Here is a 27,920-nt window from a genome sequence, read left to right as displayed (position 1 = left end):
AAAACTCTGGAAAGGTTAATGAAAACAAAAAAAAAAAAAGCAATGCAAATTTTAGGTAAAATGTGAAAAAAAGACAAAAATGGATAAATACCCAATAAAATACTGCAAGCATAATCAAGAAGAAATTATATGTCTCAATTTCTACGACAAATTATTCCATAAAAGGGTGAAAAAGGAAAAAGACGACTTACTACAAAAAGTGACAGACACCTGTCATCCTCTGAGACTTGGGGAGGCAGAGACATAAGGATTCCAAGTTTGAGGACAGTCTAGCAACCTGGTGAGATCCTACCTCAAAAAATGGTAAGGGGGGCTGGGGAGATAGCTCAGTCGGTAGAGTACTTGCCAGTGCACAAGGCCCTGGGTTCGATCCCCAGCACCGCCCCCCCCAAAAAAAGATCAGGGCTGGGGATACAGCTTCGGGGGGAGGGGTGCCCTTTTTTGTTTTGGAGCCTTCTGGGAATAATCCCCAGAACTACAAGAATAAAAGAGAGATTCTACACTGGATATACCATAAGAGCTATTTGGATTCTGATGTGAACAAATCAACTGTAAAAACACCTTCTGAAATCACAATCAATAAACTACACACTGAGTAGTGGGTAATATAAGGAATGTATTAATCACTGAGTATGAAATGACATAGCAACAATGTTAAAATAAATCCTTTTTACTGAGACACACTGAAGTTTCTGTCAAACAGCTCTGACTGGGATTTACCTTAAAAATCAGTAAAAGCTGGACATGATGGCTTGCACCTGTTATTCTACCTACTCTAGAGACTAAGACAGGAGGATCATAAGTTTGAGGCCAGCCTGGACAACAAACTGAGATCCTATCTTAATAACACACACACACAAACTAAGATACTCCAGTGGGGGGGGGGGGGGGGTGGAGAATGAGAAAATACTTGAAGCTCATTAATGGGCACGTGGGAATTCTGAATAATTCTATTACTATTTAGAGAAAAATGAATCCATGGCTAATCTTTCCATAAAGAAAGCACAATATTAATGGGGGAAAAAAAGCAACATATTTAAATTGTTTTACAGGTATGTCCTAACATCAAATTTTCAAGGAAAACACCATATGCCCAAACACCATACACACCTGTAATATCAGGGACTCAGGAGGCTAAGACAGTAGGATCCCAAGTTTGAGGTCTATCTTAGCAATTTAGCAAGGCCCTGTCTAATAAAAAAGGGGGGAGGGGGGCTGGGAATATAGCTCAGTGGTAAAGCGCTCCAGAGTTCAATTCTCAGTACTAATTAATTAATTAATATAAAAATATTCTTAACACTACACATGGCTAGTACAATTAAAAAAAATCTTCATAAACACAGAAGCAAGAATACTTTAAAGAGCAAACCAAATTCATGAATGTCTTTAAAGTTATCAAGCTAGAATAATGCCAGAAATCCAGAGAACATTAGAATAATGGTAAGCATATACCAGCATATGTCACTTACCATAATAATGTACGATTAAAAAAAAAACGAAAGATTCATCTCAATGACTGCAAGAAAAGAACTGGATAAAATTTAATGTCCAACCACAGTATAAAAACAAAACACTATAGCACTCTGGAAGCTGAAGGGAATTTATTTATACTAAAAGAACTGTTTGTAAAATCTAAAAATTGGTAGCAAATATACATAATATACCAACATTAAAATAGCTTCTTTAATATCAGAACAAGACAAAGACGACCATTTCTATTCAACATTATACTAGAGTATTAAGGCAGAGCAATAAGAAAATATCACAAGTTTGAAAGAAACAAAACTTATCTGCAGATGATAGAACTATTGACATAGGAAATCCAAAGTAAATATATCAAAACCTTACTTTGTACTTCATAGATATTATTACCAACTAGAAGATTCTAATTTTTTCAGGGAAATCAGACAAGATAATTCTAATGTATATACAGTATAACCAACCTAGTTTCCACTTCTGTATAATAGGAAAAGTATGTTATTTATAAGGATTAAGTTAATACATAAAGTGCTTACAGAATAGTGCTTGGCACATATTTCACACTATAAATGTTACCTGTTATTATTCAATGAACCAATTACTCTATGAGGAGACAGGCTGGCTTCTAATAATGAGAACAAGCATTTATCAGCCATGTTCAATATGTCCGGCACTGCACTTGGCACCTCACATATGGTTCTCATAATCTTCTCAACAATCTCAGGAGTAAATAATAACCGCACGTACAGAGCTCACTGGGGAGTGACAGGTGTCAGTAATAAGGAAGTATTAGTACAGGCACTAGAGTGAGGATTTGATCTGCACTACACCTAAATCTACTGAGCTTGCTTGGTTGCTGTCTCATGTTAATGCAAATATTTAACATCACAAATTAGGCTCGCCTGTGAAGCAGAGGAGAGTTTACAACAGTAGCAGACACTGAAAATAGAGGTTTGAGGGTTGATCTTTTTTTTAAATGGTAATCTTGAACTTAATTTCAGTAGTTCTAACTGTAGTTACTACTGAAAGATCTATACTCTGGTTTTAACTCAAAGATGGATCCTAATACTCCTGTTTTCCAAAGTGGCTCACTTTATTAAAACCTCAACTATGCATGTCTTATCTCCTATATGTTTTTTCCTAAACTTTTTTTTTTAGTTGTCAGTGGATCTTTTTAGTTTATTTATGTGGTGTTGCGTATTAAACCCAGGGCAAGCACTCTACCACTGAGCCACAACTCCAGCCCATCTCCTATCTTTTGTTATAAACAAAAGATATTTGTGGGCATCTTTCTTTACTAAATTGAAAGCACACAATGGATAAAAGGTATTATTTAACAGATACCATTTTTTGCACTAGGAATTGAGCCTAAGACCTCCTGCATGCTAGGCAAACAGTCCACCCACTGAACTATATCCCTAGCAACCCCCGCCTTAAACTTTACTTTGAGACAGGAACTGGCCTTGACTTGATTCTCCTTCCTCAGCTTCCGTAGTAGCTAGGAATACAGGCATGTGCCAATGGGCCTGGCTTCATTTAATAAATACATGTGTTTCCCATATGCATTGCACATGCTCAGACGAGGTAAGAATATCTAATATTTAATAATAAATGTGGAGTGTTTCCACATATTCTATAATTGCATATGATATACCTAATTGGGGTTTTAACATTATAAAAGTAAATAAAAGTTATCTTACTTGTATTTAAAAACCTTTTATTTTCAGTCATAAAGATTATGTTTGGAAAACTATGTGAAAAAATAATGCATGCCTGGAGCCATGGTGCAAGCCTATGACTCCAGCAGCTTGGGAGGCTGAGGCAAGAGGAACACAAGTTCAAAGCCAACCTCAGCTGTTCAGCAAAGCCCTAAGCAACTTAGTGAGACCCTGTCTTAAAATTTAAAAAAGGTGTGGCTCAATGATTAAACCACCCTGGGTTCAGTCCCCAATATTCCCCACCCCAAGAAAGTAATATACACCTTGACCCCTAATCAGACACTTTTTTCCAGTGTTGGGAACAAATGCTATTATTTTGTCTATTATTGACTGTAAAAAGCCCTGCTTTAGGGGTTGGAGATACAGCTCAGTTGGTAGAGTGCTTGTCATGCATACACTAGGACCTGGGTTCAATCCCCAGCACCACCACCCAAAAAAAAAAAAAAAAAAAAAAAAAAATATTTTATTTTGAGCCAGGTGACACCCTGGCTCAAAATAAAATACAAAACAGGGCTGGGGATGTGGCTCCGTGCCCCTGAGTTCAATCTCTGGTACCTTCCCCTAAAAAAAAAAAAAAAAAAAAAAAGTCCTACTTTAATAATTACTATTTTGAGAGCCTCAAAGTTCTGGCATTTATGATCCCCAAAAACCATCAGCCACCACCATCAGTCATATACGCATAAAGTATCTGAATGTAAACCTACTACTACAAGCCACTTTGACCTAATTGTAAATGTTAATTTCCAATTGTGAAGAGTTAGCTCTCAGGGTAATAAATCTCGGTTTACTTCCTTCATTGAGTTGTTCTAAGAATGTGATGCTTAAAAGATTCTCAAGTACTACACAGATGTCCTAAATTATTAATCTTTTGTTTGTGCCCAGTTTGATCTCCAAGTTCTGGGCTCAAGGGATCCTCCTGCCTCAGTCTCTAGAGTGCTGGTACTAAGGTGCATCTGGGGCAGAACGAAGAAGTCTTAAGATCATTTAATACAGTTTTTTTCCATGTTTACTTAAAATATAAAGCAGTACAGATGTGACTGAAGAGGAACTGGGAGGATGAGGATCTGTTCTCTTCAAGCCTCTTACAACCCTATTCCTCCTTGGGAGGACATTGTTTCAATTTTACTGATGCTAACTCTGGCTCCCCCTAAGAGACTCCTAATTTGTTTTGAGTGCAGAACATGTTCAAATTCCTTGCATATCAATCTGATGTTCTTCCTATGCATGAAAATAGACTTCATTTTTAGTTTTTTTTTTTTTTAATCACTGATCATGAGAATCTACTTTTCTGAAAAATTTTAAACTGAGAAAACAATTTCGCAAAATTTAAGTATTTTCAGACTAAAAAAATTAACCAGGCACTAATCAGTGATTAAGAGGTTGGCAAAGTTAAGAGAACTAAAGCTTAAAAATATGTTAGGATGCTGGGCCCAGTGGCACAAGCCTATAATCCCAGCAGCTGGGGAGGCTGAGGTAGAAGGATCACAAGTTCAGTCAGTTTCAGCAACTTAGCCAAACACTTTCAAAAAATAAAAAGGTCTGGCTGCAGATGTATTTCAGTGGCTAAGTGCCCCTAGGTTCAATCCTCAGTACAAAAGAAAAAAAAAAAAAGCCACGGCTGGGAGCAGTGGTACACACCTATAATCTCAGCTACTTCGGAGGCTGAGGCAGGAGGATCATAAATTCAAGGCCAGCCTGTATAACTCAGCAAGATCCTGTCTCAAAAAATAAAAAGGGCTGAGCATGGTGGTGCATGCCTGTAATTGCAGGAGCTTAGGAGGCTAAGGCAGGACATCATAGGTTTAAAGCCAGCCCAGCAAGTATGAGAGGCTGCAAACAATCTAGTGAGACCCTGTCTCAAAATAAAAAAAACAAAAATAAAAAGGGCTGGGGATGTCGCTCAGTGGTTAAGCACTCTTGAGTTCAATACCTAGTACCAATATATACATACATGCATACATAAAAGGGCTGGAGGTGTGGCTAAGCAACAGTGTACTTGCCAACCAAGCAATAAGGACCTGGCTTCAATGCCCACCACCATCCAAAAACAAAACACCAACCACAAAAAACTGCTATTATATGGATTTTATTTTTGCTACCAAATTCAAATCTTTCCCCATTAGATCTATCTTCAAGGGCTTCCCAGAATAAAACCTAGTAGAAAGCTCATGAGCAGTGAATTGAGCAACACAGTGTATAAAGGACACCAAAATGAGATTATGACTTTAAACCAAAATTAGTCATAAATAGTAAATGAAATCCTGTGGGTTTCAGTACTGACCAGCCTCAATATTACACCTCTAACCTCAGGTTCTTCCTTTTCCTTCAAGTAAAGAGAAAAAAATAAAGGTCCAAATAATCTTCTCAGGTCCCCACTTCAACTTGCACTGCATGGGGAATAGTTCGAATTAGCTGAATGAAATATTATGTTCAATACATTAGAAGCAACACAGCTGGGCGTGGTGGTAAGTGCAAACAGTATCAGCTACTTGGGATGCTGAGGTAGGAAGATCACTTGAGCTCATGAGCCAGCCTGACCACCACAGTGAGACCCAGTCTAGGCTGAGGATGTAGCTTGTCTAGTATGCACAAGGTCCTAGGTTCAATCCAAGCACCACATAAATAATAACAATAAGCAGGAGCAGCAACCCAGAGGGCCCTACAACTTACAGTTTGAGATTTTTGTTCCAGAGGGAAAAAATTCATTCACTGAAGAATTTTAAGCAGAATTATATGAAAAAATTTCCATTTATTAGAGATAATTCAAGGGAACAGGATAAAGAATGAAATGGACAGAGAAGTCTAGTGTCAGGGAGAATGGTCAGGAAGCTGCTCTTGGAGAAATAATGAAAGTTAGCATTTTACCTGAAGCACAAGTACTAAAGAGAGAGAGTTATCAAAAACTGTACGTAAGGGGTTACCAAAAAAATAAAAAAAGAAAGAGAAAGGTGACCCCTAAAATTTCTGGAATGGACAAGGGGGAAAGTATACTGGTACAATTATACAGACAAGTAATCAAAGGAACACAGGGTGTGGGCCAGGCACAGAGTTCAGTGGTAAAGCTCAAGTCTAAGTATGTACAGGGCTCTAAATTCAATTCCTGGCACAAAACAAAACAAAAAACAAAACAAAAACCACCAGAAAATACACACACACCAAAATGATGTACAGAGAAATGTGAAGTTTATGTCACTATTGGAAAACTTACATTAGAACTGACCACTAGGCAGCTAATTAATAGAAAAGGCCAACCAAGGGGCCATCAGAAGAAATGCCAGATCAATGATCTATGAAGATGTTAATTAACAAAAGATACTAAAATCAAACATTTTCAAGTCCATTCTACCAGGAATATTAGGTTCCAAGAAGAAAATTGTAGTAACTGGCATCCCATGCTCCAAAAACTCCTGAACATAGATCATAAGAGATAATCAGTTATCTAGGTAAGAAAAGTTTTGGTGGAGTTATGAGAGCAAAACCCAGACTACAGAGGATTGAGAAGTAGGAAGCAAGAAAGTAATAAAGAAAATATTTCTTCTAAATAATAATTTACTTTTGTCCCTTTTTTATTTGATTAGAAATTCATAAATTTATTCCATCACCTTTGGACAACTTATAGAAAAATACTATAAAGTATTTTAAGAATGATGAATGAATTACCTCCACCATCTTCATTAAGACGTTTCCTGCTTACTACAGTTGTCAACCAATCAACATAATCAGCAGGTACTTCTACGAAATGGTTTGCTGACAAGTACCCTTAAACCTTTAATGATGCTTAGCCAGGGATGTAGCTCAATGGTACAGCACTTGGTCTAGCATGTGCCAAGCCCTGGGTTCAATCCCCTGTACCACCAAAAATAAACAAAAAACCCTTTAATGATGTGCAAATACAAAATGATTTTGTCATCGAAGTGTATGTTCAGTCCACAGATAGTGAAGTATGACCAAAAGGACAGATTTTTGAAATTTATCATAACACATGGTTTATCCAATGGACCATGTGTTAAGAAATGTGATGATCTGCCTGGCACAGTCCTATAATCCCAGCAACTAAGGAGTCTGAGGCAGGAGAATCACAAGTTCAAGGTCAGATTAAGCAATTTAGTGACCTTTTATCTCAAAAAATAAAATAAAAGGTGCTGAAAACACAGAATGGTCCTGGATTCAATCTCCAGTTCCAAGAGGGGTGGCGGAAGACAATTTAAACAAAAATTAGTTTGGATTAAATATGTGGAAAACTAGTGTTGAGTCAAATCACCCTTTCATTATTACATACTGATTCTATAGATCACCCCTGGTGCCTTCTATATTGCTTGTAGTCTTCACAGCAGACTTAATCACATAATTCCTTGTAAAATAAATTCAACTCATTTTGTCCTTCCAAAAATGAAAAGATCAAGACAATTTCATGATATAGGAGAAACTTAAATGTCATCCACCATAAAATCCACCATGAAATATATACAAGAAGCATAACCTTCAAAATTAGCACAATTAACAACAGAATCCCAAACACTACACTGTTCTATAAGCATAATCAGTAAGAAAATCTTAACAAAACTTAAAAAGAATTCTTTGGGCTGGGAATATAGTTCAGTTGGTAGAGTGTGTGCCTCACAAGGCCCTGGATTCAATCTCCAGCACCAAGGAGGGGGGGGCTCAAAATCTAATTGTCATATTAGACAATTATACCTTTTCCAGTTATACCTTTTCTCAATTACAGGGTCACAATTTATTTGTTGAACAAACAGGTTTATTTTTGTGATTTATGCAACCTAAAGTCAAATCAATTCAGTTTTGTTCTTAAGCTGTATTTATTAAGCAAAAATTCTTACTAATAATCTCCAAACTAGTAAATTCTAAAGTACCCACTTAGAGAACAGAATCCATTCACTGCTTCTCCTTTCTTCACAATAAAAATGATTTTAAGAAGAGTGCTGGAGATGTAGCTCAGTAGTAAAACACTTGCCTAGCATGTGTGAGACACTGGGTTCAATCCTTAGCACCACATAAAAATAAACAAAATAAAGGCATTCTGTCCATCTACAACTACAAAAAAAATTAAAAAATAAAAAAACAGGACAGACATTCCAGATTTGGAAACCTTTACTTCCTTCATCTACCCTGATGGTGAGGTCAGAGATAAGCAGGAGCTAGATACATGAAGAGTGGACAAAGAGAACAACCTAAAGGAGGGAGGGGAGGGGAGACTCATCCAATTCAGCAAAGGAAAGCAAGGGCAAAGTGTAGAGGAGGGCAGAGATCAAAACAGTCTCCAATCCATGGAGGGATTTGGAATTCGCACATGAAAAAAATAGTCAAATCTACCTAAAATCATTCTGATAATGGTTTGACTAAACGCTAAAAGTACCCTATTTCACAGCATAATTGTTACCACTGTATTAACACATTCAAGAGTACTCCACACATCCTACTCTTGCGCCAAAGACATCTTAGTAATAAATCATTTTTAAGTAATACTGGCATTTTTCTTAAGTTTCACATAATGGTCGCATCCCACTCTTTTACCAAAAAAAAAAAAAAAAAAAAAAAAAAAAATTGGCATAAAATCTGTGGCAATTATGTGGTGAAATATAGTACTAGTCACAAAGATTCCTTGTTCTGACTGGTTTGGGGTACTCTTACACTGTATACATTAAAAGCATGTAACGTTTTAAATACTAGACTTTTGAGGAAGCACAAAGGGATGGAATCTAGCTATGTTACCCAAGCTCGGCTTGATCTCATCATCCTCCTGCCTCAGTCTCTCAAGCAGCTGGGAGTAAAGGTATATGTCACAGACTATAGCCTTTAATATGAGGCAATTCAATCTTCACGAATATATGAGGCTGAAACAACTTTTCCTTTACTTTGCACTTTATTTAAAAAGTAGTATTTTAATACTTTAATACTTTATAGATGAAAAAGAATGAAAAAACAAAACAAAACAAAACAAAAAAAAAAACAGCATGCAGTCAGGTGATTATATACCTGTAATCCCAGCTCTTTGGAAGGTTGAAGTCAAAGGATCCCAAGGTTCAAGGTCAGCTTGAGCCATTTAACAAATCCTCAAAATAAAAATGTACTGGGGATGTAGCTCAGTGAGAGAGACTGGTTCATCCCCAGCATAACCAAAAAAAAAAAACATACTCAAAGAAGAAAAGATGCACAAATACTTCAAACCACAAAATTTGAAGGAACACTAATTAAAATGAAATACCCACATTGGAAGACAGATAAGACTTCTAATACTTTCAAAACAATTGAAAAATCTATCTACATTTAGACTGAAGATGATAATCCATTATAGAGTATCACATAGCTCTTCATTCTGGCAACTGCTTACTTTTGAAATCCAAGAGGAAAATCACAAATACCTATGACTAAAAGGTAACCACACTGCTCAAAACCTTGTTCCTCCACCACGACATTAAACAATGTATCTATACGTATAGTGCCACAGGTTTATAATTCCAGCCACTTGGTAGACTGAGGCAGAAGGATCAAAAGTTCAAAGTTAGCCTCAGCAACTTAGCGAGGCCCTGTTTCAAAAAATAAAATTAAGGGCTGGGGTTGTAGTTCAGTGGTAGAGTGCTTGCCTGGCAAGTGTAAGACACTGGGTTCAACCCTTAGCACCACACAAAAAAGAAATAAAAGATATTATACCCATCTACAACTATAAATATTGAAAGGGATGGGCGGCTGAGGATATAGCTCAGTTGTAAAGCACCCCTGGGTTCAATCCCCACTAGTAGGCTGGGAGAAGAGATGCTATACTTTGGGAAGAGATCAACCTGAAGTTCATTCTTAAACATTAGTACTTAAGCATCAAAATTTAGACAAGAGTTAAGAGTGCTGTAACTGATCAGGAATATGACCAGGGCCCACTTTTAGAAGCTCTACGTTGACTATCTGCCTTGTTCTTTATCAATTTACTAATACAGCAGTGTGGAAATAACCACAACAGAATACTACTATTTATTAAAATCCACCTTAAAAACAACTCATGATATGTTTACATTAAATCTACACCGTGTCCACTTATGTATAACTAACACAACAATAAAAAACAAATTAGGGCTCAGTGTTAGAGCACTCACCTGGCACATGTGATGCACTGGGTTCGATCCTCAGCACCACATAAAAATAAATAAGTAATTGTGTCCTACAACTTAAAAAAAACCAAAAAACAAAAAAACTGTGTACTTAACTATTACTGAACATTTCTTGATTTTGAGTACACCGTGGGGTTTGCTCCAAGCAAATGCCCATAGGGCTCCTAGATGGAGGTCTCATACCATCACTTTAAAATAAAAACTTCTAAAATTGCACATCTGTAAAGAAAAACAGAATGGTTTCTAAGTTGGTTATCTGCTGTATTTTCTACATTTAGGGCAACTGGTTAAAAAATATGGATCTTAAACAATTCACCTTGGTAATTATAAATTATCATAAGCAAATGATAAGCTCATTTCAAGAAGTAAAAAACACACTCCTAATTTTCTTGCAATTAGGTTCTCTCCCTGCTATTGATTCTACACAGTATCACCAGAATCCGTTTTCACCAACTATTCCACTCTTCTGCTCCAATTTTAAACCTGATGGTACGACAAATGGCCCATTTCTTATCATACTTTATCGTTCCACAACAGAACCCCCAACTTTCTCTTCCACCTGTCTGGTGTGAAAACATCCCAACCACACAGCCTATATTACAGTCACATCAGAATCATTTTTATTTGTTCCACTTGAAATACCCTTCCAACTTTCCTATTTCTAAGAAAAGGTAAAGTTATCTTTAGTTCCAGCAAATCCACCTTTTTCTGTGATTTTCCAACCACACCAAAACCCACCCTGACAGAAATGATCCCTATCATCTGCCTTTGGAACTTACCAAAGGAGAACTTGGGAGAAAACTATATAGATGTATACCACCCAGATCCCTAAAGCTTTGAGAGCAGAAAGCACCATTCTTTACATCTCAAATGCCTAAACGTGGTAGGTATTCAATGTTCTGTTGGCTGAAAGGAGATACAGCCAGAGCAAATGAAAACTGACTTAATTGAGGAGACCCACACTACTTCAAAATATCCAAAACTGAACCCATCACTAGCCTCCCTGCCATATACATAACACCACACATCAAACAATCTCTTCCTATGTTCTCTAACATAATAAATCATCACCTATCCAGCTACCCCAACTTGAAACTTGCGAATTATCTCTGGCTCTTCCATCAGCTACCTAACATCAAATCAGTCTGTATGACCACCCATCTTCCCTCAAATCTTTCCACCTTTGTACACTTTCTGCAATAGGCCCATCCTTACAACACTAAAACACTTCTTTCACTGCTCATGCTATTTTTCCCTGCTTCTTTCCAAACAACTTCTCACTTAACACTCTAAGGTACAATTCTGTTCCATCAATTTAAAAGAGCTAAAAAGCAAAGTCTAAACTCCTATATACATCATCAGCCCTATATGAAGTGAGTCTCTTGCTCACTCCAGGGTGTATTTCTTGCTATTCATCCAGTCAGGTCCCCTGAGCAGGCCATTCGCTCTGGCTTCTTATATTCTCCTGTTCCAGCCTGGGTTCACTCTTATTAACCCTATCTCTATCCATGAAATTCCAAGATCTGACACCAATTCCTCAAAGACAGACCCCAGAGCTTGTAACTACTGGATTAAGGGTCCCTCTACACTTCCCCCAATCTTCTCCCCTTATCTATAAACTTCAGGAAGGAAAAGAAGGGACTATGCTTGTCTAGCTGTCAGTGTTCCCTGTATTGAGGATAAGGGCCTACCATACAGAAAATGTTGCCCCAAACATGACAACTGCCATCTTGTCAACTCTTCTAAACAAATATTCTTCAAACTGTGGTTCATACACCAATAGTGGGTCATGAAATCAACCTACTAGATTGCAAATCAGTGCTTTAAAAAATGCAATAGAAAATATCAAAGTACAAGTAGTAAAAATTATTGTTTGTTCCTTTGTTGAGACAGTGTCTCTGGTTCTACATATAAAATGTAGTTCTAATGGGGTGTGGTCAAACTTTTGAAAAGCACTGAGTGTTCCTACTTTTCTTCTTCCATAAGAAACTCTTAACACCCATACAAGCAAATGAAAGAAAAAATAGTATTCAATCACAATTTTTTAGAAAAAAAAATTATCTTAAGCAATGCCAGTGAGAATAAATTGCTTTCCAGTTTCTTGTTATGCTTTAAATATCTGTTCATCCTCAATTACTTATACATACAAAACATTCTATGCAATGTCATACGTAGTACTTTTAGTCCTGGTTTAATCTTTGTTCCATATCCTTAAATTCCTAAAACACAATCTTTGGGTGAATGATGTAAACCTGCACCATAAATCACACTAACACTACTATCCAAACTTCATGTTTGCCCTCCTCTTTATCCATTCTAAATATATAACCATTTAAAAAACAAACATATCACTACTTTTCTCGTGATATATTTAGCAATGAAGTTAAAAGCAGTTAAAAGTTAGGGAGCACATCTTATGTAGCAACAAACTGTTTTAAGCATTTTATAAAAAGAAATCTCAAGCCAGCATACTGGTGTGCATGCCTATAATCTCAACTACCTGGGAGGCTCACAAATTCAAGGTCAACTTCAACAACTTATTGATGTCTCAAGATAAAAAGGAATCAGGAGGGGTGGCACACACCTCTAATCCCAGCAGCTCAGAAGTCTGAGGCAGGAGGATCCCAAATACAAAGCCAGCCTCAGCAAGTCAGTGGTAGACACCTGTGGGGGGTTCAATCCCCAGTACTGGGGTGGGAGGGGGAATTCTCTTTCACTCCTCACCACAACCGTACAGTATAAGGTGGGTACTTTAGGTAAGGAAACTGAGATACAGATTAGGTAATTGGCCCAAGGTTCACAATCAGTAAATGAGGTATGGGATCAGAACTCTGGTAGTCTTGACTCCAAATCCCATTCTCTTAACCACTCATATTTTTCCCCCAGTAGTTTTAATTTTACTATCTCTCTCACTTTACAAAATTACTCCTAATTGCCCTTTTGGGCATTTATAAAAAGAATCTACATCTAAAAACAAATTATATCCAAATTGCTCAAAAGAGGCTTAATACCTCAATTAATATTTATTCTCTTAACTCCTTTTTGTGACCTTTATTATTAAGAAATAATAAAGAATTTCCCAATAAAATTTCAGAAGGAAACCACAAACTATCATGTGGAAAAAAAAAACCTGAAAAATTCAATATTTTAAAAAACCTGTATTTGCTTTAGTGTTTCACTTGGCCATTAATTTCACTGTTTGCTACACTCAAAAAATTCAACTTCAGGTGGAGGCACAGTGGCATACAGCCTATAATCCCAGATACTTAGGAGACTGAGGAAGGAGGATCCTAAGTTTGAGGTCAGCTGGATGCAGTGGTGCACACCCGTAATCCTAGCACCTCAGGAGGCTGAGACAGGAGGATGGAGAGTTCAAAGTCAGTCTCAGCAACTCAGAGAGGCACTTACCTAGACCCGTCTCTAAATAAAATACAAATATTTAAGTTAAATATAAAAAGAACTGGGATGCTGCTCAGTGGTTAAGCACCCCTGGGTTCACGGGGTGGGGGGGGTGAGGGGCAAGGCCAGCCTGGTAACATTACAATACCATGTTGCAAAAACAAAAACCTGGGTGTGTAGCTCAGTGCAGAGTGCTTGCCCAGCATACAAGAGGCAGAGGCCCTAGGTTCAATCTCTGGTACTTACGAAAAATTTTTTAAAAAATTTAAAAAAAAATAAAAAAATTCCAGTTAAAACCAAAAATTTAAAACAAACAAAAGAAGCATGTCTTATTTTTTCATCAATCTTTGGTTGTATGAATTGGCAGAATAACTCCTGAATTGTTTTTGTAAATACACCAGGAAGATTTTACACTCCCACTTGTATGTGCAACATTCTTCCTACTCTTTTCCTCTTTCCTATTTAACCACTTAATGTTCCTACAAACACCACCATGCTCTAATTTTCAACTGTTTCTATTTTTCCTTTTTATGTACTAGATTAGAGAAGCTAGAAAATCAAAGTTACAAAATAATGCCAAAAGGTAACCAAGGCAGAAAGCTTTTCCTCAAAGCCTCCCTTTCATCTATTTACTGAACATGCCAATATACTTCCCATCCATGCAATAGAACATAAAACTCCTGCTGGAAAAGGGTGCCCATACTGTAACACACTAAGGCTTACAATTTAACAGTCACTTTATCTCACTATTGACCACACACAATCTTCTTCAAGTCCTATCAATGAACTTATTAGGCATTGAGAAGAATAAATCTTACCACGCCAAAGAAACTTAAGGCAGTTGGTAAAATGTTCTGCTAAACTGTACCAATCAATAATACCTCACTAAACCAAAGGATTTCATCTGAAAGACACCAGAAGCAGAACTCTAAACATTCATGCCTAAAAAAATGAAAAGAACAACCTCCATCTATATGTTCTGCTAAGGATGGTAAGCCACCGTTGCACAATGTTATTTTGAGAAAGTAAAATGACACTTCAAAAATCCTTACCACCTCTTTAATGTATACATTAATCTAGTGGTTGAAATGCTGGTATACTTTATACACAGCCCTTTGAAATGGGGAGGTGGGGAAGGCATAAACCTAAGCCAATCTTGACACATACAGTAGGGTCCACCCATCTTCCCAGAGTCTGTTTTTAGTGTATACAGCAGTTAAATGCTTACAAAGCAAGGACAGAACATGTTCACTGAGCAATGAGGGCAACAGGTCATCCTCATCATTTCCATCACTCAGATAATCAAAAATAGGTTCAAGAAATTTTTCTAGAACTTATCAGTTACTAACTTTTCTAATCAAATTTACTGAAGTATTTTTACGAATAGTTTCTATGGTCTTTTCCGGAGAAAAGGGGTAGGATAAAAAGGCATTACATTATTAAAATGATTGATTTTGCCCTAACTGTACCAAACTAAGCTAAATTTTCCTTTTTCTTGGTACCGGGAATTTAACTCAGAAAGGCTTTACCACTGAGCTACACCCCCCAGTCCTTTTATTTTGAAATAGAATCTCAATAAGTTGCTTAGGCTGGCCTCAAACTTGTGATCCCCCTGCTCCAGCCTTCCAAAGCCACTATACCCAGCCCAAACTAAATAGAATTTTTCATGAATAAAATGCAAATATTAAAACAATCATAAAGATCAAAGATTTTTTTTTGTTTCTTTTCCTCCCCTATTCTGACATAGAAAACTTAAAACGTGAATCAACCTGGAAATTTTCCACTATATTTGAGCATTAAATAAGTCATTTTCATTCTACATCAGAATCTAACCTTAGAAGTTCAGAAGTTGGGATTTAAACATTAATTTGTTTAGTAATACTTTAGCATGTCAACCCACTGAATTCCAGTTTTCGTTCCTGTAAGGGTAACAGACTCAAACATCCTTAGTAGGTATGTACTTAACACTACAAAATCTGCGAGCCTAAATCACTTTTTTTTTTAAAGTTTCTGGGATCTAGCTGGGCTCGGTGGCACAGACCTGTAATCCCAGTTGCAGCTCAGGAGGCTGAGGCAGGAGAACAGTGAGTTCAAAGCTAGTCTCAGCAACTCAGCAAGGCCCTGTCTCTAATAAAATATTTAATAAGGGCTGGAGATGTTGCTCAGTGGTTAAGCACCTTGGATTCAATCCCCGGTAGCAAAAAAAAAAAAAAAAAAAAGTTTCTAGATCTAGAATTCCTGGTTCATTTTGATCCGTTCTAATCATAATCAAATATCAAAGAACTACTTCCTTTTACATTTATAAAACAGTAATGTGACAAGTCAAAATTTGAGATAAGTTTTAAAAGTGAAGTGCCTCCATTAAAAACTGCTTGCAAACTTACATTACAGAAAAAAATATCAAAATGTAATGGTACCCAGCATGAAGTGAAGTTCAGAGAGAAAGTATTGTGTTTTGTTTTTTTTAATGCTCACTTCTCCCCCTCAACACATCAAAATCCAGACTGGTTAAAATTTAAATTGTACACCAAAGAATTCCAGAAGTAGAGAATTGATAAGAGGGGAAAAAATTAACCCTCACTACAAATTGTAGAGAAGATTAAACTCTTGGTACTAAGAGTGAATTAACTAAACCCAATATTTAAGGTTTGTTTGTTTTTTTACATTTAGGACTTATAATATTCCAAGATATTTCAAAAAGCAAAAATTTTTGCTTAATAATCAGGTATGACACTACCAAAATAAGTTAGCCAAAGTTGATACAAGTTAGTCAAGTAGTACACAGATATGGAGAACACCTGAACAGACAAGTGAACAGAGCTTCCAAGTTTAAACTGCTCAAATTAAGGCTCACCAAAATAAAGCATATAGGGCTGGGGACATAGCTTAGTTGGTAGAGTGCTTGCTTTGCATGCACAAGGCCCTGAGTTCAATCCCCAGCCCACAAAAAAAAAAAAAAAAAAAAAAAAGCATATGAAGTTTTCCCTACAAGTTACTAGCTAATGCAAATGTAAAACCCATTACCGTCTTACACAAAAACAAGAGCAAAAACTGTACCATCTTATACAAAAACTAAAGAAATAACACAAAAATCTACAGAACTCACGTCTTAAGGTATTTTAAAATTTAAATGACACAGTAATAAGTGCAAAGAAACACAACACGTACACAAGATGTATGAATTTTGAAGAGAAACATAGCTAAAAAAAAAAAATCCCTTAAAACTACAGAAACTTCAAGGCACAGGCACAGATCAAAGTTCACACATGTCCAATGTTGGCTCTTCAGGTAGAACAACACTGTTAAGACTCCTACTTCTCAATTTTTGCAGGTTAACTTAAACTTGTGACTCATGATACACCTACCCTATAAAAGCAAAAAATTCAAAGCATCTGCTATATCCTCCTGCTTTCATTCTTTGAAATGAACACGACTTAGAAACATGCTCAAAGTTTTCTACAAACTTAAAGGGTACATTTAACTCCATTATGCACTCTCACTGGCAGATGGAGGGATGACGTTGCCCCTGTTCTCAGGGAGTTAAAGAGATGCTCATAGTAAGGGGGAACATCTTGGGGACTGTCAGATGGCCAGCCATTCTTTCTCTTCATTATCCTGGCATCTCAAACAACTACAACAGCAAAAAAGAAGGTCGCTGGCCATCAGGATAACACCATTAAACAGTAAGTAAGAAAAGAAGAGGATGATGGAAGGGATTTCCCTGAATTTCCCCTAACAAAGGGCTGTCTACAACTGAGGGAAGAAAAGAATCAGAGAGCTTTTAAACTGAAACCTCGACCTCCAAATATACTGCAAGAGTTAAAGGACAAAAACACACAAACACAAAACCTAATGCACATTTTAGACTTTTGTACAATCAATTCATGTTTGAAGTTCATGACTGGGACATTTTCAGTTTTGAATCTTGAAATACATAATTCCAGAAAATCTTTTCTCCCCCCTACCCCACCCCCATAAGAAAGTAAGTAACAAACTAAGAAAATACCTGTGCTTTCCTAACTTGAAACACAAGAGTTTCAGACATTTTGGTCTCAGAGAAAATGAACTGGGAGATGTAAAATGAACTGCGCTCCATATTGATTCTTAGAGCAAATAAGGAAAAAAAACTAAAAATGATAGGTAAGAGCAAATAATTGTTAAAACTTTACATCAAACTTGAAATCTAGTATCTTACACACAAAAAAAAGATTTTTTTTACATCCTATTTCTCAACAGAAAATCTTGTGAAAAGAGCGAAAATCTTGAAAAGGAAAAGTGGGAAAGTAGAGGAAACAGAATAAGTTTAACGAAGGAGAAAGGTTTCAAAATTCCTCAATTACCCACAACCAAAATCAAAACTAAAATCGCAAAAAAATCTTTACACACAAATGCACTGGCATTTCTCAAATTAAACTGCATGGGAGCAACAATAAAGGCCATTTCTATACAGCACTCACTTATGAGCTCTAATTCCAGAACACACATCGATATGACATAGTGTTGCAACGAATGTATCAGCAGGCAGAGAAAATGGTCGGGCCACTGGACGTCTTCGACCAGCTCATTCAAACACATTTAAAATTAATTACGGGGCAGGAAACTAGGAGGAGAGAAGGCAAGAAAAAACACAGAAGAATAAAGGTAGACTGAGCAGAAAAGACGGAGGGGGACGTGGAAGGCCCGGGCTCCCGATACTAACCTGTGCCATCGCTGGCCGACGCCGAGAGGGCCGGAGAAGAGAGTTTAGGCCGCTTGGCTGAAGGCGGCCCCGGTTCCACCACATTCTCGGCCATTTTTAATTCTTTCGGAGATACAGAAGCAGCGAGAATCCTCAGGAAATCTCTTCTTCGGCCTGGGGTCCCCGCCCCGCTCCCAGGGGTGAGCTGGGGGGCTCCGCCGACACCCGAGGGGGGTGGGGAAGTTCCTTTTTCTGTCCGCCGGGTCGCGGTGGCTGGAGAGGGATGCGGACTCGATAGGAAAGGTAGGGGCAAGTGCGAGGGGCCGGGCCTCGGCCAGGCCCGGAGGAGGGCACAGGAACAAATCCGCCGAGCGCGTCCGCTGCGGCGAATTCCCAAGAACTCGCGGCTCTAGAGGCGCAGTCCCCGGCCCGCCACGGCCGGCCGCTGCCCAGCCGAGGTCTCTCGGAGCTCCGCCGCCGCCATCAGCCTCTTCCTCCTCGGCGCTGTCCTCCTCCTTCTCATCGCCACAAGGAGGCGGGGGCGAAAAGGGGGGAGAGGAGGAGGCGACGAGAGACACTCACCTCCTCCCGGTGCCCCCTCCCGGGCCTGCGCCCCCACCCTCCGAGCCCTCCTCCTGCCGCCGCGCTCCGCGCCGCTGCCGCACCGGCCCCTAATGGCCGCAGAGAGCTCACCCGAGCCGAGAGCCAGGCTGGCGCCGCCGCCTCACATCGCGCGGCGGCCGGCGGAGGCGCGGCGAAGACGCCGGGCGCGGGGCTCGCCGGCCCAAAGGACCGAGGGGGCCGGGCCAGGCAGCGCCGCCCGCCCGCGCCGACGCCAAGCCCACCGAGGAGGCCCCGCTCGGGCGGCGGCGCAGGCAGCCTCCCCTCGCGCCGCGCTCTCCGGCTTCGCCCTCCTCTCCCGCGGAAAATAAATAAATACGGCCGCCGCTACGGCCCCCACCCCCGGCGGCCAGGTGCCGGGAGCGCCCGCCCCCCGGCTCGGCTCGGGCCGCCCTCGGCGGCGGGCGAAGGCGCCGCGGGGCGCGGGGTTATGTAATGGTCCCCCCTAGGCGTCGACGCCGGCCCGGCTCCCGGGCCGCGGTGGGGGTGTGTGCGGGCGAGACGGGGCTGGGGGTCGCCTCAGCCCGTGCGCCCCGGGCCCCCTGCCACTGTCTCGACCCCGGCCGCCGCTCTCCGGCCCGGCTCCCCTCCGCACTCCCTCGCTCCCGCAGTTCGCACTCAGCCCGGCGTCCCGCCTGCCCACTCTCGCCCGCTCCCTCTCGCCCTCTCTCCCCCCCAGCCTAGCACACAAACAAGATGGCGGCTGTTGTTTCTTCCCTCTGCCGAACCCTCCTTACAGGCTAGCGGTAGCGGCGGCGGCCGGAAATGAGCCAAGGGGGGGTGAAAAAAAGGGGAGGGGCTGGGACTCCGGAGGGGGGGGCGGGGGCGGGGCCTCGCCCGAGCCGCTCACACAATGGGGGAAGAGGAGCTGGGGGCGGGGCCGGTTCCAATCACGGGATCCGCCCAAGGCCCCAGCGCGCTGGGCGCTTCCGCAAACTCCCCCGGCGTCACCCGGTGGCTCCCTTTAAAGGGGAGGGCTTTAGGCGGTGGGGGGGGGCCAGGGGCGGACTCGGAACCTATTTTCCGTCGGTGGACTGTTACTGGGGAAGGTGCTAGGGCTGGGTCTTTTCGTGGAGCACCGGTGGGTACCGGGTTGAGGGAGCCCAGGAGCTGCGCCTCGGAAGGCGCAAAGTCACGGCGCAGGTGGACTAATAGGAGCACTCGTGGGGACGGCCCTGAGTCCCGGGCCCTTGAGCGGCCGGTCTTTCGACCCGGGGTTGAATCCAGCAGGCAGAGGCTACCCGTCGCTCCGGCGTTTTGAGGACAGAGACCCAGTGCATCCTCACTCTCCACCATCGTCTTCCCAAAGAGAATGGTTCACATCCCCAAACCACACTGGTTACGAATTGTTCCCATTTTCTCTGAATTTTCTAATTTTTTTGGACGAGACTATTTATTACTTTGATAATTAATTAGAAAATCACAGCAGTGGGAGGATGTTTTAGAACCAAACCCAAATTCGTTTCTTGCCCATTACATGTACACACGCCCCGACCAGAGCATTCTCACCAAAGGATCTTTGAAATATTACTCCAAATACCCCGGAGAACTGAAGACTTTTATGGTATTTCTTTTTGCCCAATTCCCAATAGACCAGCTTAATAAAAGACCACGTTGGGTAGCGCCTTAAATAGAGTGTAACTATTGAAAAAAGCAAAAATGTAAGGTGCTAAAGGTAATGTAACTATGAAAACAAAATTGTAATGACTGGAAGGTGTTTGAAGTCTGGTGTGTGGGACAACAGGTTTGTAGTAGAAAGAAGAAAGCATGCTTTAACATTCCTACACATTACAGGATTCCCTTGTGTTTCTGCCTTGGGTAAATTGGAACTGGAGAAGATAGCAAGGTTTTAAGTGGCCCCTAAGGAAACCCCCAAACCACTATCTCTCAAGATGCTTAAAAGCTTTTTCTCATATTTCATATCTCATGCTCCTTAGTTGGTGTCCATATATTGTTGGGCCTACTTTTTTTTTTTTTTTCCTAAATGATGAAGAGGATAAGAACCTAGGAGTAGGGGTGAGGATATAGCTCAGGGTAGAATGCTTGCCTAGCATATGTGAGGCCCAGGGTTCAATCTCCAGTACCAGAAGAACCTAGGAGTGAAGATCCTATAAAGCAACTCAAGGAAGATGAGTTCTGTTTCACAATCGTTCGCCTAGTTACCCAATCTGCAGTAAAAAAGCAGGCAGATTGAAAAGGACAGTACCTCTTTATCTTAAAACTGTTACAGGATGGATTCATGTGTAGGGGGAAGAACAAGGTGGAACTTTAGGAATCAGTTATTTCTAACAGTGTATACCTCCTTCACAGTAAGGATGAAGGAAGGAAATGTGGATGACTCCTGGAACCATGGCTTGTGCTTTCCTTGTGAGAGGGTTGCTTGTCCAATTTTTGAAGAGTCTCTGACTTTAGGAAAAATATTTGCCTAGTTTTCAGAGGATCCAGCTTGAGTCTTCACTATTCAGACATAACCTGCCCACCTGGCAAAAATACTGTGAGACTCAGTTTAAGAAGTAGATCAAAGTAGTAAGGCACAGTGGCACTCTCATAATCCCAGTAGCTTGGGAGATGGAGACTGAGGCAGAAGGATCACAAGTACAAAACCAGCCTCAGCAATTTAGTGAGGCTCTAAGCAACTTAGTGAGACCCTGTCTCAAAATAAAAAATAAAAAGGAAAGTGGGCTGGGAAATGTGGCTTAGTGGCTAAGCACCCCTGAGTTCAATCCCTGGTATCAAAAAATAAATAAAAATAAAGTAGACCAAGAGAGACCTGAGAAACACACTGAGAAGATTCCACAAGGAAAATGAGAGGCCTAAACCAGGTGCGATGGCACATGCCCTTAATCCCAGGGACTCAGGAGGCTGAGGCAAGAGGATTGCAAATTTGAGGCCAGCCTCAGTGATTTAGTGAGATCTCATCTCAACATTTAAAAAAGGAGTGGGGAGAGGGCCGGGGGACCGCTGAAACTCTACTTCAGTGGTAAAGCACACTGAGTTCAGTACCACCCCCAAAGACAGAGAGAGAGAAAGAGAATGAGAGGCCACAGACCTAGCCAGGAGAAAAGGTTCTCTGTCAATGGGGAACCCTGATGCTTGGTGTGTCTTCCTGGAATTTGAACGCTGGCTCTTTACCCAGGATGAGGGCCTGAAGTCAGCCATGTTAGAAGTGAAGGGTGCGGGAGACATAAGGAGCACCCAAAGGCAAACAAGGTGGGACTTAAGATCATTCACTTTTTTTTTTTTCAATCATCAGTCTTAATCAAATGAAAACTTTAAATGAAAATTAATCAGTCACATGGCATTACATGCAGATCAAGAATGTATTCTTGGAAGTGGACTGGGGACATAGCTTAGTGGTAGAGTGCTTGCCTGGCATGAGGCAGGTCCTGGGTTCAATACCCAATACTAAAGAAAAAAAGAAATATCACAAGAATGCATTTATGCTAGGCACTTTGGCACAAGTCTGTAATCCCAGCAACTCAGGAGGCTAAGAAAGGAGGATTGCGAGTTCAACACCAGTCTCAGCAACTCAGGGAGGCCCTCGGCAATTTAGCAAGACCCGTATGGAAAATTTAAAAACAAAATAAAAAGGGTTGGGGATGTAACTTAGTACTAAATTTCCCCTGTCTTCGATACGCACTACCAAATAAAAAGAGAAAAGAACTCATTCATGAACAAGTCATTGAGGCTGGGCATGGTGGCACACGCTTGGAATCCCAGCTACTTTGGAAGCTGAAGCAGGAGAATCGCAGGTTCAAGGCTAGCCTCAGTAATTTAGCAAGACCTTGTCTCAAAATAAAAAATAAAAAGGTTTGGGGATGTAGCACAATGGTAGAATGCCTCTGGGTTCAATGCCAAGTACCTCAAAAGAAAAAAAAAAAAAAAAAAAAAAGGAAGAAGTTGTAGGTCCGTAGCTGGGGAGCCCAAGAGACAGCAGACTGTCAGGTAAGAATAGGAATGCTAACGTGAAAAGAGATGGGATTTAAATTCTGGCTCTGTGATTTAGTAACTGTGACTTGGGCAGACTTATCTGTAAAGTAGCTTTCATGATTAGACCTACCTTATTACAGGGCTTCCATATAGCTAGGTGGTAGAGTGTGCCCTCAGTTTGCAGGATACCCTGGGTCCCATCCCCAGCACCACCCTATCAACACCACTACAGCAAAACCATCCCTGCTTTGTAGTAAGGATTAAACATGATAATTTATGAACAAGACTTTTCAAAGGGCCTGGCACATAGTAAGCACTCGATACACCATAGCTGCATCAAATAGTTTTTTCTAAAATGAAAAGGATTGTAGGTAACTCAGAAGGATTACTTGGAGAATAAAAATGAGATGAATGCAAATAAGGTGTTTGGGCTTCTCCATAGTCAGAAATAAACATCCCAGATGATCATCCAGCTCCCTCCAAGACAACCTTCTGATAACGAATCTGCCTTACCAGGTGCTGATTGCCAGAGAGAAGAGCTTAGAGAATGGGTACAAGAACAGGCAGAGAAATGCATTACCCCAGTGTGTGTCCATCAGTTTACATCTGGCCATTTTGCTGCCTATATTGTCCACAGGCACTGTGGCCTTAGTTGAGTCCCTTCCCTTTGCCCTCACATCTATGCAATTTTTTTTTTTTTTGTCTTCCCTATCCTTATGACTAATTCCTCTGTCCACCTACTTGACCAGCTGGACACCTGGGACCATCGGTGAAAACACATGGTCCTCCCTATTCCTCTTCCCTCATAACAAATCATCAGTCTTTCCTGTCAGATTCTACTTCCAAAATGATCTTCCAATTCAAATGGATTTTGAGTCACATGGAAGTATTATTCATTTGCAAAAATCAAATTAAAAAGGGCTTCTATCCGTGAGGCCTCAACAATGTTTTTGCCAAAACACTTGCCATCAAGGGAAGAATGGTTTGTGCATTTGGGTTGTTCTTGCAAATGGGAATGTGGACAGTGTTGACAAGGAATTGACTTACATACTCACCCAAAATGAAGTCAATGTTTGCAAGGATGCATTTTTATTTGTATCATATTTAATAAAACGTGCTCTTGAAAAAAAAATTAAGTGCCAGCATAAGCAAGGATATGGAGAACTGGGGCTTGCATACACTGTTGGTGGGAACAGAGCATCGGCGCAAACTAAATGTTTATTGCCTTTGAAAATCACATAACTTATAGGGCATAACCCACAAGTCCACAGAGATGGGTATGAGAATATTTCCTCCCCCACGCCCCTGCAACAGAGGAAACAAACTAACAACCCATGCATAGATGAATGGTTAAAAACAAACAGGGGCTGGGGTTGTGGCTCAGTGGTAGAGCACTTGCCTTGTATGTGTGAGGCACTGGGTTCAATTCTCAGCACTGATTATAAATAAATAAAGAAAATAAAGGTCCATCAACAACTAAAAAACAATACATAGACAACAACGAATAGATCCCTGGAAGGGCTGGTGTCCCTGAACTTCACTTTCAGAAGAGAAGTTAGATCTTCCAGGGCATTGCAGTGTTGTGTCTGACTTCCATGCCACATTTGTGCAAAATGGTATACACTGGAATATTGTATGTATGCTTGGAGACGCTTTCTGTGAACCTAAGACTGTTGCTCAACAGATGTTGGATTAGGGAAAATTCAAAACACAACTTCAAAATAAAATACACTTTTAGATTTCAAAAACAAACAACGGGGGCTGGAGTTGTGGCTCAGAGGTAAAGCACTTGTCTAGCATGTATAAGGCACTGAGTTTAATTCTCAGTATCACATATGAATAAATAAATAAATAAAATAAAGGTATTGTGCCCACCTACAACTAAAAAAATACATTAAAAAACAACAACAACAAAAAAAAAGTTGGAGCCTGACATGGTGGTACACATCTGTAATCCCAGTGACTCTGGAGGCTGAGATAGGAAGATCATAAGATTCAAGGGCAGCCTCAGCAATTCAGCAAGGCCCTCAGCAACTTAGCAAGGCCCTGTCTCAAAATAAAAAATATAAAAGGCTGGGGCTGTAACTCAGTGGTTAAACATCCCTGGGGTCAATTCTCAGTACGAAAAAAAAAAAAAAAGAAGTGGATATGATTCTGCATATATGAAATACTTAGTTTAATCATATTTCTAGATATATAAAGCAGAATGCTGGAGGGGAAGGGAAGGAAAGTGGGGTGTTATTATTTAAGGGGAACAGAGTTTCAGTTTGAGAAAATGAAAAAGTTCTGAAGATGCATGGTGGCGATGGTGTGAATATCCTTAATAACACGAACCGTGTCCTTAAAAATGGCTAAGATGGAAAATTTTATGATATTTGTATTTTAGCAAAACTTATTGAAATTTTTGAGGACTGGAGATGTAGCTAAATGGTAGAATGCTTTCCTTGTGTGTGTGAGGCCCTGAGTTTGATCTCCAGGACACTGAAAAAAAAAATTATGCTACCATAGAAAGATATCTATATATTGCTAAGTACAAACAGAAGAGAATAGCAATTATTGAATGACTATTTTTATAAATGTAATTATTAATAAAAATGGATTAGAAGCCAGGGGAATATGCACCAAACTGTTAACAGTTTGGGGGCAAGAGAAATGTCATGAGGAACTGTCATTGTACATAATAAATGTTTGTGATGTTTAAAATTGGGACCAAAAAGAATTGTTTTTAAAATCTTCAAATCTCTTTGCTGTTAGGATAAAGTTTCATGTGGAAGAAATGGCGCCTACCCACCTACCTCGTTTCTCTCCACTTCCCTCTTTGCAGCCAAGTAGAATCATTTGTATGCCATCTGTGCCATGCTTTCTCTGCCTGAGGGGCAGTCACACATACATTCCTCTGTCTGAAACACTTACCCCACCCGCCCCTTTTCCCACCTAATTCCCAGTCACCCTTCAGGTCCCAATTTACACATTCTTTTTTCTATAATGCCCTCCCAGATCTTCTGCAATACTGGAACAAATTCCTGTGTTGCCCCCGCAGCCAGCACTTGTGCTTCTGAATCACCCCACATTGCACACTGCATTCTAGGTGCTTGGGTTCTTGCTGGCCCTTTCCTTGTGATGGCAAAGGTGACTGTGTTGTCCAGCTCTCTCTCCCCAGGTCTTAATTCAAGACCTGATGCGTGCGTACCAGGGACTCAACTCAAACTTCTTGAACAAAGGAATGGATACCACTGAGTTGTGAATCTCCTCTGGGACAGTGGGTCTGGTCCCTCCACTCCAACGTCACCTATTCTACTCCAGCAACAAAGACTTTTTTGGTCTTGGAAAAGACGTGATCTATCTTACCTGTCCTCTTTTTTTTCCTGAAATCTCCAATATTTTGACCCGAATTCTTTCCAATTGTATCAAGTAAGTGTTCGTGCTCATTAGTGATCTGGAAACTGGAGCCATAAAGCAAGCACAACGTCCTTCATGAGACTCCAAACTGAGGCAGAGGAAAGGATTTAACTCAGGTCTCCCAAATCATATCCAGGCCTCTTTTTATTGAACCCTTGTTACTTCCTTAGTGGGGAGGCAAGTCTCAAGCTCCTCCAAAACTCCAACACACACATATTCTCTCTCTCTCTCTCTCTCTCTCTCTCTCTCTCTCTCTCTCTCTCTTTTCTGTAAAATTAGAACACAGAGTGCCAAACCCTATAAAAGCAGTCACAGAGCTTGTTACCTTCTATGTTGTTAAGCATGATGTTCCACCATCAGGACTGAAGTGGACCAAGAAAACCAAAGGTAACCAAGGAACTTGTACCCTTTATTCCCTGAACCATCCTTTGTGCCCAACAATGTGCTGGGTGGTGTGGATTCAAGGAGGAGGAGGTGGGCTAGGGATACGACTCAGTGGCAGTGTTCTTGCCTGGCATGTGGGAGCACAAAAAAAAAAAAAAAAAAAAAAAAAAAAGATGGAGGAGGCACTGGTCCTGTCCTCGACACACCATCTATTTGGAGAGAAACTCAGAGATGAATAATGACTGGACAGAGCGCACATAAAAACAGAGTGAGCCTCCCTCAAGCCAAACAAAGATGTCTGGTTTGTAAGCAGAAGTGCTTGACTCCTGGCACCTCGTGCCTAGGCAGGAGAGGACACAATGAGTCCAGCCAGATCACCAGGGATCACTGGTATCATGCTGGGAAGTTTGGGCTGAAGTTTGTCCTTCTTTTTGCTTGGAATACCATACCTATAAATTAACACACCCCCAAGGAAACTCGTGGAATATTGAATATGCTAACAGTATTGCAAATACAAATCTGATCAACTTCAAAATAGGAAGAACTGTGACCTAAAATCCCTCCTTTATATTCAAAAAGGCTGCTGCAAAGGATGATAAAAGAGACAGATATGCAAATAAGATGTTTTTCCATGCCGGTAGCCCCTAACTATAGCCACAATGTGTGGACCTATCAGACTGGGACTCTACCTAAAGGATCTCAAAATAGCTCTGCTCTGCTCTGCAGCAGGCAAACTCTGCTGTATTCGGCAGTAGCTCATTCTTTACTATTGTTGCTATGTGACAAACTATTGGCTCCCAGTCTTAATCCAAGCCTGCCAGAGAAGGAGGGTGGGCAGAGGGCTGTGGGAGAAGCATCTTTCCTAGAATCTAATGTAACAAGCATGTCCTGAGCACGTCTTACGTGCCCCTCCAGTTCCTTGCCCTGAAGATACAAATATCCAATTCAGTTCAATGAACATTCATTAATGCCTATGTGGGGGCACTGTGCTGGGTTCAGGGATAAAAGATAAGAAAATTCAAATGACTTCTTCCTAGATGGTTCACTATTTAGAGAGGGAGGCAGACTCAGGAATGGAAAACTACAACGTAAGGTAGTCAATACAATAATAGAGGCTTGGGTGCAATGTGGACATTCAGGGGGTGCTTCGAGGGGGTGCTTCAGGTGGGTGCAGCTTTGGACATGGTGATGTGC

The 27,920-nt window shown here is 40.6% G+C and overlaps 1 protein-coding gene and 1 long non-coding RNA gene across 3 annotated transcripts in view; both read right to left on the bottom strand.

The window, feature by feature from the left end:
• Nucleotides 1–18,793, bottom strand: part of EP300 (EP300 lysine acetyltransferase) — a 73,845-nt gene extending 55,052 nt beyond the window's left edge. The window contains exon 1 of one of the 2 annotated variants that reach the window (XM_079140782.1): nucleotides 18,414–18,793. In XM_079140782.1, coding sequence (XP_078996908.1) covers nucleotides 18,414–18,507 — 94 coding nt within the window. In that variant the 5' untranslated portion in view covers nucleotides 18,508–18,793. The remainder of the gene's footprint in view (nucleotides 1–18,413) is intronic. The other variant, XM_079140781.1, reaches the window with a different exon arrangement.
• On the bottom strand, nucleotides 8,739–9,568 carry LOC306661703. Its single transcript, XR_013763943.1, has 2 exons — nucleotides 9,150–9,568; nucleotides 8,739–9,111 (listed from the first exon to the last, which is right to left on the bottom strand). It is a non-coding gene; the product is annotated as an uncharacterized lncRNA (long non-coding RNA).
• Nucleotides 18,794–27,920: the final 9,127 nt, after the last annotated feature.

Source organism: Sciurus vulgaris (genome assembly GCF_902686455.1).
Source record: "Sciurus vulgaris genome assembly, chromosome: 5".
Classification (NCBI taxonomy): Eukaryota; Metazoa; Chordata; class Mammalia; order Rodentia; family Sciuridae; genus Sciurus; species Sciurus vulgaris.
Note: the sequence above shows the minus strand (reverse complement) of the source record. Positions and strands in the feature narration are given on the sequence as shown.